The sequence below is a fragment of the Tubulanus polymorphus genome, chromosome 2 (genome assembly GCF_964204645.1).
Source record: "Tubulanus polymorphus chromosome 2, tnTubPoly1.2, whole genome shotgun sequence".
In the NCBI taxonomy this organism is placed as follows: Eukaryota; Metazoa; Nemertea; class Palaeonemertea; order Tubulaniformes; family Tubulanidae; genus Tubulanus; species Tubulanus polymorphus.
Genome location: NC_134026.1, coordinates 9,205,730 through 9,217,944, shown reverse-complemented (window position 1 = coordinate 9,217,944; position 12,215 = coordinate 9,205,730). Strand labels below are relative to the sequence as shown.

Here is a 12,215-nt window from a genome sequence, read left to right as displayed (position 1 = left end):
ATTATTGGTAGAATAGCGAATTTGTGTGTAGCAGTTTTAAACTTCTTTTTTTTACACTCAACCCGCTAAGCGCCACGCAGGGCATTATAAGTGGGTTCGATGTTTCTTTTTCCCAATGGGGAGAGACCAGAGAAGAACCTTCGACCAAGAAACTCTGTCGCCACCAGGGTTTGAACCAATAAACCCTGGATTGACGAGACCAGTGACCATTGGCTTAAACCACTCGGCCACTGCGCCTCTCAACGGTTTTAAACTGGCTTGTGATATCTGTGCTTAAACAGGGCTTTGAAATTTAGACAATCGTGATCGTGAATTATTGAGCATTGAAACTTTTTTGGACATCGCTTGATGTTACTTTTTACATTGATTCTAGGTTTTGAATTTTGATGCGCCTTTTTGCATGGTATTTTCGTATTTTGCAGCGCGATGAGGATATTGTTGAGCAAATTGCCGAGACCTTGGATCGCCGACGAGAAAAAAGACGACGGTTACACGGCGTTGCATCTCGCCGCCCTCAACAACCACGTCGAAGTCGCTGAATTGTTAGTCCACCAGGTACGATCGTGTCCATCCAGATTTCCAAAATGATTCGAATTTCCTAATGCTCGGAAATTGAATGTGTTACCAAGCAAATTGTCACTGCCCAAAAAATTTTCTACCATAAGAGAGTCAACAGTTCCATATGCAAATTGGTATTCAGAGGTGTGGATCCAGGGGCAACTGAGGGTTTTACCAAATATTTTTAGGGCAACAGCAAATTGATAAGAGAAGCACATTCAGGCACAATTGCCTTTTTGACACCTTTGGTATTCTGGCTTTTGAATTTCTGACAAGTTTCTTTACTGGAATTGCCCTTTTTTAGATTTTACTACATCAAAATTGTAAATCTTTTTTGAAAAATTTCAAGGGTCTTACGGAAGTCATTTTAAGACCCCATAGGTCCACCCCTGATATCTGGAGATTTTCTTCTTTTTTTTGAATTTCTGAAAGAATTGTGCTGATGAACTAGATTAAATAATGGGTCTTTTTGAAATTAAATGTTTGAATCTTTTCGCATCTTATGAATGTGTTTTTCAGGGCAAGGCTAATATGGATATACAGAACGTGAATTTGCAGACTGCTTTGCATTTGGCCGTTGAAAGACAACATACTCAGATTGTTCGGGTAACTATTCAAAAATGATCGGAAAACAAGCAAAGCACCTTATTCCTGTCATTTCAAATGATCAGTTCTAATTGACTAGTTGCATATGCTTGGCAAATATACAAGAAACTATTGGAGTCATAATGAGAAAAACCATAATGCGGAATATGCCAGGAACTTCTGATGTATTCTTCGCCAAAAGTTTAGAGAATTACCAATACGCATACTGTGGTTGCCTCTTGCCTCAGGAACAGTGAATTGATTTACTCAATAATACATGTATGAAAAACTTTCAACATGGCAGTGCCATATAATTATTAAGATTTCATCGTGAAATATATTCATTGGAATTAAGCAGCTCGTCGTTTTATCAAAACTTTGGCATTTTATTTTCAAGATAAATTGCTGTAGTACAAACAGTTCGTGATCCTTGCATATCCCCGATGATGTTTTTCTGAGACATTTTTGATAACGCAATGTTCATAATACCAGTATTCAAGGGATCCATAATATATGCGTTAAATTTATGGTACTGGTGTGTTAGACCAAAAATTTATGAGTAGATCAGCCACCAGGTAGTGTTTGGATTGGCCATTTGATGGCAGCACCTCATAGTGAAATGAAGCAGTCCTTTCAGGATCTGATTTTCAGGCTATTTCAGTCTTATAACCATTCCAGCAAGTGGTCTCTCATGATTTGGACCCATTTGTTGGAGTGGACCCTGGTTTTCGGAGGACAGGTGCAGTGCTGAGTTGTTCAAGCTGCTGTTCACTGGTCTCGTCAATCTAGGTTTCGTTCAATCCCGGTGGCGATAGAGTTTCTCAGTCGAAGATTCGTCTCTGATCTCTCCCTTATTTGGAAAGCACCAAAAATACCTGAAGAACCTCTTTATTTACTTTAAAAACATTCTATAGAACCTTATAGTAATGCCCTGTGTGGTAATGAGATAGAAAATCAAAAACCCAGGGCCTGGTTTTAGAGACTAGTATTACCATTAACCCAGGGGCTAACTCGGTAGACAATGAATTGAGTGAGCCCCAATTGAGTTTTTATCAATAAGATGAGAAACCTAAATGACATTTTGGAATCTTTTTTCACAGCTCCTTGTCCGCGAAAACTGCAATCTGAACATCCCGGATAAAGATGGCGACACTCCACTACATGAGGCTCTACGTCATCACACACTATCCCAGCTGAGACAATTGCAGGACATGCAAGATGTTGGCAAGGTTTGTCCTTCTAAATAGCCTTTGAAACCAACCTATATAAAACCTACCATGACGCAGACCTCTCCACTACAAAAACACCTCCCACATTGAATGCTTTTTCCTGGAAAATTTTTCAACAAGTTAATTCCATGATGAACATCTCTATATAGTCGGCCTGCCAATGGGGTAGGATCCTCTAGAAAAAAATATTACAGCATAGCAAAGAGTGACAACTTTTTCCGGTACAAAATGAGAGCACTTTTGAGCACTTTTTACCTGAAAAAGGACAGATCTTGAATATGATATTTTTTAACCTAAACTTTGAAAAAAGATTTGAGTGCCTGAATAGATCAGATCATTCGAGAATGGGTTACTTTTCATTTTCCAAAAAAGCATGAAAATTGTATCTTAATTTTGAAAAACCCACACTTTTGACTTAGAAAATTTTAGGAGTTTCGTTCGCTACCCCCGAACTACCCTTTGCACGGGCCTGAACATTACCCATGTGCCATATGTCTAGACAGTCATAAGTTGTTAATCGATGTTTTTACTGCGATAGGTTCATTATCAACCAGTTCGTTATCATTGTACACTATTCATTGGCCGCAAGGTGGCATGACACCAAAAGTTCAAATCTCTCCATCATGAAAACTTCTAAACAGCGAATGAGAGGCGTTAGTTGTTAAAATGTTTTAATTGTTTTATGTAGTTTCAATAGATTCTTCAAAAGCCGTCTTAAATGTCTGATTTTTGGACCACTAATATATCATGTTTTGCAGTTATTGATGGGACTAGGCTCATCCGGAGCGGATAAAAAGTCAAGTGCTTCGATTGCTTGTTTCCTCGCTGCAAATGGAGCTGATCTGAACATAAAGAATAAAAAAGGACAGACTCCTTTGGATCTGTGTCCTGATCCGAATTTGTGTAAAGCGTTGGCCAAATGTCACAAAGAACGCAATAAGTAAGTAACACTGGTACTTGTGATATATGAATGATGTTTGTTGAATAGATGAATCCCACACCTAAATGCTATGCAGTAGTGGAAGTTATTTCTCTCCAACATTTCAAATCTTCATTTGTGTCATTGGGAAAGATGAAAAACTTGAAATGTTTTGGAATAAACTATATCCAATGAATTGTTTGCAGGTATCAGTATCATGGGCATAGCAAGGGTGTTCGCAAGATTTACGTGAACTCCCAACAATTTACTAGTTCCACTTCTATCGGGCCGCTAAAGACAATTAAAGGTTCATTATAACCAATTGATGAAACACTATTCCGTGTTGTGACGATATATAGAGAATCCCACTCTAATGTAAGGGTAACAGGTAAAAATCCCCCCAAATTTGATTTCACAGCAATATTCAACAAAATACTTCAATATTCTTATCTTGAAAAATTTCAGATTTTCCGTGATATTTTTCACAATATTCGCCTTGGATAATCAATGACTTTGACCAAGCTACGTGCATAAAAATGACATAATTCTGTGACTTTTAGCTAGTTACATGCATAAAAATGATATTATCGTATTTCTGAAAATTTCTATGAAGAAATCTAGTTTAAAAGTAATAGCAAAATATCTGTGTACCTATCTAAGTACTAAGTACAAGTATTATTGTAAAAAGTATTATCTGTTTTCATTTCGTTTTTTTACTTAAATTTGATAGAAAACTGAAATTTGGGGGATTTTTACCGTGTGGGATTTTTACCGGGCGGGGGGGGGGTATTTTTACCTTCATGCTGATGTAACGACAGATAAAGTCTCCTTTCCTTTCAGCTATCAATTTGTTCATCCGACGTTTCAACTATATCCTAATGGTCTTCAGGGAAATTTATAGCTGAAAGGAAACTTTTCGGACTTAATCTCTCATTATATTAGTGTGGGATTCTCTATATACAGGTTTAATGTTACTAAGGTATTTGTCCGGAGGTTACCTTTAGCCAGATTTTGAGCAACTGGCCCTTTGGAAACTCTTCTCCGTGTCCCTATTTTTAGCCCACTTGGGACTTTAGTCCCAGCGGGCTATTGCGTTCACTTTTTGCCGTCGTCCGTCTGTCCGTTCGTCATAGCGTCCGTCAGTCCGTCCGTAGACGGAATCCAGTTATTTTGGGAAGTTTTGAAGGCGCTTCAAGGTAATGTCTTGATATTTGGGTTACACATGTATCTACCCTAGACACATCTTCAGCCCAAAAACTGGCCCTGTCAGATTCAAGATGGCCGACTGGCAGCCATTGTTGTTCGCCAAAATCAGCACTTTTTACACATTTTTGAACTTTTTGAGGGAAATTTTGAAGACGCTTTGATCAATTACCTTGATCTTTCGGGTATATGTGAATTCCCCCAGGGCCCATCAGCAAAACAAAAATTGGGTCGATTGGACTCAAGATGGCCGTCCTATGACCTTTTTAGTGCCCAAAAATGTTAATTTTGGCCCAAATTCTGAGTCCTGTTGCTTCCTACTGGTTTATCATTTCTCATTGCAATTTGTGATGGGTATTCTTTGGAAAGGGATGTTTTATACCTGAGACAGGTATTTTTCATCAGCCAATTATGACGCAATTGGCGGCCATCTTGGTGTCGGCAGTACTCATTCGTAAGTGGGAAAAAGTTTTTCCACATTATATTGATACCTAAGCGTATTTTGTTACCACAATCATTTAGAAAGTTGTAGTAGAATAACTTAGTATTTCCATATCAAATTGGTAACGAGGCATATTTTGTTATCACAATCAATTACAAAATCGTAGCTGCTGACATGTTCTATGATTGTGGTGAGTTTCAAGGTCATTGGTTTTTGTATATGGTTGCCAGGGGGCGTTGAATATTGAAATTGTTAGATTGTTGAGCATTTGGAACCACTTCCCAAGTGGGCATGGTGTCCCTGGACCCCTAGTTTAAAAATTTTCGGCACTTGCATTATGTCTCCTTAACAGATGGAGGCAATTCCACTTAATCAAAAATCAACCCAACCACAGAAGATCCATGCTCTGCTCTTGGATCCATGCTCTGCTCTTGGATATATGCAGGGGGTTACTGCATGGAAAATCATAATCATATCGATTATAAAGAAAATCATAAATTGATCGTCTAATGTATGCTGTATTGATTTTCAGCCCGGCGATGGTTCCTCCGAATCATGCTAACCTTCGTAACGACCAGGAATCTCTAGAGGAATGTATGGTGTGTTCAGATATGAAACGCGAGACTCTGTTCGGTCCGTGCGGTCATGTCGTGACCTGCGCTCTGTGCGCTCCGCGAGTCAAGAAATGTTTCATGTGTAAAGAACCTGTACAAACTCGAACTAAGGTTTGTAAATTTAACAATGATTTCAGGGTCACGGATCCAGGGAATATGTCGATTGAGTGCCCCTTTAATCTAAGGGTACTTTATAGCATAATACTGTCGAAAGATGATCTGAAAAAGACACTTTCTGTAAAAGGCATATTTTGTTGAAATTCTGGAAAAGCGTATTTTTTCCTGGCACTGCCAAAACAAAGAGGAAAGATGTTAAATCCTTGACTAGCTTAACTCTGGTTGAGTTGGTTGAAAATGTGAAGTAACCATAGCTATACAGTGAGTTCATTTAAATACCCAATAGCAAATTAATTGAATAACTAGGGAGAGAGTTGATCTGGTTTACAAAACCAGTAGATATTCTCAAAATGAGAATTACTTTTTCATAAAAATAAGAAATTTAACCATTCACCTTACGGGTGCCTGGTTAGCTTCACGAAACCAAGCCCATGCTATAACTATATATGCATATTCTCTTGCTTTATAGATTGAAGAATGCGTTGTCTGTTCAGACAAAAAGGCATCAGTTCTTTTCAAAAATTGTGGCCATATGATTGCGTGTGATGGTAAGTAATGGTTTTAGTACAGCAATAACATGCCTACCTTTTAAGTCGAGAAGGTATGCAATATGCAAGACAAATTCCACAGTAATTCAGCCAAAGATGTGGAGTTCTGAGTAGAAGTGTGTATGTATATATATTTGAGCAACGTTTCAGCTAAAAAAACAGGGTCAATCCCTGTTTTAAGATTAAAAATAGACTATTAGCCATCATCAGGTGTACTGATGATCGCTAATAGTTTTTACCCGAAACGTTGCTCAAGTATCTATATTCACTTCTACTTGAAGAACTTAACATCTTTTGCTGATACAAGTTATACATATACACAAATTTGTCAATATCTGATATTTCAGGCTGTGCAGCGTTAATGAAAAAGTGTGTACAGTGTAGAGCGCCCATAGAGAAAATGGTTCCCTTCATCATTTGCTGTGGTGGATCTGGTCCATGTAAGTAGAACCTGCTTTATATTTATAAAAGTTATATCGTCGAAGATGCTCTGACCAATTGCAACTCGGCCTGGCAACAATTAAGAGCTAGAGTCCACTAGTGACTAGTGTACATCCACCAGCAGTCATATTCACAAATATTTTCTAACTTAGTCGGTTGCAAACTATGCAGTTAAACTATTGAGGTAGGTAGGATCTTAGCAAGAAACCAGGCTTAGTAAAGTTTTATGAATACATTAGGCAAAATTAGTAAAGGTAAAGGTGAAATTGTGACATGATAGCAATGAAACCTGTGCATTTATATTTAGTTCATGTGAACCAATGGTTTGTCTGTGAAATGAACAAGTTAAAATGGTTGTCTGTGAATTGAACAAGTTGAAATGATATAGATCAGGGTCCGGATCTACAGTTGTGAGTTAGAGACAACTCAGATATCTGAAATAGGTTCATTTTCAAAGTTTTAACTCTATAGTGAAATTCAACTCAGAACTATGGAATTGGATCGTGGATGCTATTACGCAGCGACAGATCTTGATTATAAAGTCTGTCTGCTCTCCATAACAGCACAGATATGAGAAGTTTTTCCCGAGTCATTTGAATATAATTCAAAAAGCATCCATTTGAAGATAATTTTTCTAGAGTTTGAAATTCAATCACGGTCAATGCATTAATATATATATTGGTTTCTTTCTTTCAGCTGATATGATCAAAGCTTTAGTGAAAGTGTACGAATCAAACAATTTATACCAGCAACAACCGCAAGAGACGGTCGTAGCAGCAGCTGCAGCAGTCGCAGTGGCTGCGGCATCTGAACCGATCAAAGTCGGTACGTTGATGAACAACGGCAGTCGTGATACGACAGAACAAGATATTCGAAAATTACAGCAACAATTACAGGATATAAAAGATCAGGTAAACGTCAATATTTTATATTTCTATCGAACTCTGCTGCATGGTTGTATAACCAGTATGCGAAAATGGCCTCGGGTCAAAAACCGCTTTCAATTGAATGTTGAACTAAGCTCAGGTCGACTTACAATCCATTCATCTCGTCGTCTGAACAGCAGTTGTAAACACGTGACTGCTGATTGCCGACTCGTTTGTCGCAAAGTCATAAGAGCAATCAGGTCGACTGCGACTCGATCATCGTTGAGTCTAAAGATCATGTGACGCATAACTCGTCACCGATTGGCTACGACGATTTAATCAGGTCGTAGAAATAGAACGTGTTCTATCCTTGCGATTCGGCTTTCGATTGGGTCTGCGATCAATTTGTTGCAGTCATAAGCACACTCATGTCAAAAAGGTTCCCGATGAAAAAAATTGCAGATCGTTCCGACGAGATGATTGGGTTGTAAGTCGACCTGAGCTTAGCTTTAGTTGAAATGACTGTGTAAATGTGCCGATAATATTGCAGAATAGAATATTCCACTTAACACAAATCTTGGAAGCATCTATCATATTATGTGCATAGACAAAGTTCGCTCACTTTCGTTGTGATTTTGTATATGCATTTGGTTGGAGAGAATGTAAATCTGCTTGAAGAATTTGTATTTGGCTCTAGTTTCTGGTTCAATATGACTTTCCAATTTCTGGCCTGAGATTGATTAAATTGATTAGTGAAACTGTATAATGCTTGAATTATGGGCAAAAATCTCTAAGGCTTATTCTTGCGGTGGTACCAATTTCTTTTTTTCATTCTAAAAAGTTGTCATATCCATGTTTCAGTGAAATATGTTTAATTGAGCAGAAATTTAGTACTGCCGTACTAAGCTGAATCGAGTGTATCAGGGTTAGACCGAACCACTAAAGAATAATAGCTGATATTGTGATTTTCTCTTTACAGACTTGTTGTCCGGTTTGCATGGATAGATTGAAGAATATGATATTTTTGTGCGGTCACGGAACGTGTCAAATGTGTGGCGATCGTATGAGCGAATGTCCAATATGTCGTAAATCTGTCGAAAAGAGAATATTACTGTATTAAATCATGGACTCTTAGAATGGACTTCTAATGAGACTACTTCTCGATAATACAGTACAGTTTACTGCTCCTAACTTGAATCTATTGAGACCAGTGACTTTGATTGAGTCTTATGATACCTGGTTATTTGAATTAGACAATAGAAATTGAATTGTTTTTGTGGTTATTTCCGATCGCGCAAATTGATAATTCGACTCAAACAAGTTAGGAAGAGTACTGTGCATTATGATAACCCAGCACAAAGCGAATAATACCTTTGAATATAGCGAGACTTTCAGTAAATTATTAAGGGATTCGATCGTCAGGTTTACATTGTTTGTGAGTTTCTTTTTCTTATCGTACACCCTTTGGGTAGTCATACACACCAGGTACTTGTGTCTATGTAGAAGTCTTATAAACTGGATCAGGTCATTCATAAAATGTATACATGACAAGAATATTCATTACGCGGCTGCAAGCACTCCAAGATTCTTCGAGCAAAAGAAATTCGCAAATTTTCCACTTGGTTGACCCACAGTTCTTTAACACAGGCCACCTTGATGGTATATGAAATATCTTTTTCAAATGTTAGATACAGTTTAGCAGAAAGCTACGTAACATCAGTTTCTGACATAAGTGTGTTTTGTATATTATTTATATCGATTTTGCTGTCTTGACTAGTTAGGAACCGTTCGATTAACAACTGATGTAACTGATATATCTCAAATCTAGTGCGAAAACATGACGCTGACTGGTCAGCACCAACTATGAGATCACTCAAGACTTCTGGTTCTGCATTCTGCCGGCATTGCCACTACGAGTTATCTCTAAGCTGATCCTTGTTCATTAGTCGCACAAACACTTTTTATACCCAGGTCACATTTTGACGCACCTGAATAGGTTCCTATAGTTCACACCAGTGCCAAATGGGTATGTGCCTGGTTGACACAGGCCAAAATAGCCCAACCTAAAATGTTGGACCAAATCATTCTGTGTCAATATTCACTGGTTTTGAGGCAGTGATTTGATTATGACTCACTCTAATTAGACATGGCCAAATACTACTTTGGTCCTGGTCCGGGTCAAATTGTCGCTATTTGATTATGGCTATTATTTGACAATTCCGTCAATTGGAATGGTAGGTAATAATGAACAAACCTACAAACCCTGTAGTTGCACAAGGTAACTCATTGTAGCACCAAGATCATTTTTTTAAAATGAGCAAGGCAACAAATGTGTTTGAATTAATAGGACCTGAACCATTTTCCACTGTGAGAACTAAAATAAAATTCTGAAATCTTGATATTTCTCATAAAATCAATGCTTTAAGCACATCCGAGTTCAGCAAGGTTGACTGCTTTTATGAACATAGTGTAAACAATTAAATCATCATATCTAGTAATATCAACATGTGCAACATTTACAAATACTACAATGACTTATGAATTGGCAAGTGTTTGAATTCGGCAGTAGGATGTATTTGTATTTATTTCAGTTAGATTGAGAAATAAGACTTCACTTCTGAGTCCGGTTTTCACAATTTTTTTGTTAAATTCCTATTGGTTTCTTCATGTTTTCAATGAGGACGATTCTAACTTAACTGTTTTTGGGTTAAACTTTAGTGAAACCGGGCCCGGTACATCGAGAGACTATATATACCCTGTTTGAATGTACGTACAGTACATCGTTTATAACGATCTTCATATACAAACTAAAAAAATTTTATACATCATCGTAGTCAATTACAGGTAAATTTCTATTCCGTTTGAGTCTTCTATCAAAAGTCAGGATTGATTCAAGTTGTTTTTCGGTTGTTGATTTGTTAAATGTATTAATTTATGTTAAGCATGTGTCGCTGCGTATGTACCAATAAACCAATTATAATCCGTACTAAAATCAATCATCTTCTTTTCTACTTTTTGCGAGTGTAAGTGGTTTCTTTTATATCTCTTGGAAGATGCAGGAATCTGTGCATTTTACTACTTTCTGCGGTGAGGTAAAATCCTTTTAAATTTTTCTTATGGAAGGAGTCGTGGGACGAAGATAAATCCTTTTTAATTCGGCGGAAATAGCATTCAATATGGATGACCAGCGCCATCTTGATTTCAGATACTGTACATTTAAGTCTAACTGTGAATGTCTTTCATGCAGAGCATTTTTTCTTCATATGCGAAAGTAGGATGACGAAATATATCAGTAGATGAGTCTAGGTTATAATGCCATCCAAGCACGTGTGGATCCAGAGGGGGGTTTAAATTGGCAGTTTAAATGGTCGGCATGATTCTGCATGTCAATTTTTTGCAATATCAAAAAAGCAATTATCACAGAATGAAACAAAACTAATTGAATATCACCTATATATTTCAACATCAATTTCACTAACAACACAATCTTGTAATATTCAATTCTAATGTTATGAATACATTATACACAATATATACACATTATATATCCAGCTAAAGATACAAAAAGTATAATGGATAAAATAAAACATCACAGCTTTAATGAGAACAATGCTCACCAATATTTTACAAGATCAAAAAAAATATTGCCAAGACTTTTCATTATTTTATTACCCATAGACCTTTCTAGAGAAGATGGTGGTATACAAACGCGATTTATGACCGGATCAAAGCAAAGGCTGAATGACAATGAGTATCGCGATGAAATTAAGGTCAGGGGCAGCCATCTATTTGGGAGCGTAACATTTAAAATCCTACACAATTCATCTATGTTAATTGTATGTACACATTGCATTTGTACAAATTCACCAATGATGTAATGAAAAATTCCTTACTCAATTTACATATTCAATCAAAGCCTCCATAGAAAGCAACTAAAAGTACAATAGACTCTGACTAAACAATTACTGGTCTGTACGGTAATCCATTCAATTCAGTAAAATAAAAATAAGATTTCCGTTTGCCACTGTTTTTCAATACATAAATATCACCTACCGGGGTAGTCCAGTCTGCCTTATTCGGTAAAATTTGGACTTCATTTTTGTTCATTCTGATCATTAACTGGTCATAACGACTCGATCTTCTATCTGTGTTTTCTTCGGCAGACAGGTTCACCAGTCTATATCTAGCCAATCAGATGAGTTGTATTGACAGTGAATCTGCCGGTGAAAAAAAAACGCATCTGACCCTGGCAAACGAGAATGGGCTACAATCGTAAAAATTACGCAGAAATTAGCAATGCCATTAAACCGCTGTTAGGCTCACTATCCTTATACATGGATTTATTGCAATTCTTCAAACTGATGACCATCTAATTCGGTGGAAAAATGAAGGTCCCAACTGCACTGGTTTAGGTGGAGTCTACTGTATTTATAATTTTTGGCCAACTACAATATTAACAAGCAAGGTGGATGGAGTCTATGCTCTCATTATCTTAACTGCCCTACCCTCCTTAACAATCATAACAGCCAAACACTAACAATAACTGCTACAAGGTGTCCTGAAAAATGTCACATAAGGTATTTTTCAAATCAAATAATAAAATGTCCATTTAAAAACTAAAGATTGATGACTAGAATGTTTGCTCATCAGCAGGCATTGCATTGAAGCATAATGAAGTAGAAGGGTTTTGGAC

General features: G+C 37.2%; 1 protein-coding gene across 1 annotated transcript in view; it reads left to right on the top strand.

Annotated features, from left to right (window-relative positions):
* LOC141898633 (E3 ubiquitin-protein ligase MIB1-like) overlaps nt 1-10,502 on the top strand; it is a 48,847-nt gene extending 38,345 nt beyond the window's left edge. Inside the window, 9 exon segments of the mRNA XM_074784651.1 lie at nt 423-555; nt 1,078-1,164; nt 2,244-2,404; nt 3,130-3,312; nt 5,469-5,661; nt 6,137-6,215; nt 6,563-6,655; nt 7,353-7,567; nt 8,502-10,502. Of these exon segments, the coding sequence (XP_074640752.1) occupies nt 423-555; nt 1,078-1,164; nt 2,244-2,404; nt 3,130-3,312; nt 5,469-5,661; nt 6,137-6,215; nt 6,563-6,655; nt 7,353-7,567; nt 8,502-8,642 (1,285 nt within the window). The 3' untranslated portion in view covers nt 8,643-10,502.
* The last annotated feature ends 1,713 nt before the right edge of the window (nt 10,503-12,215 follow it).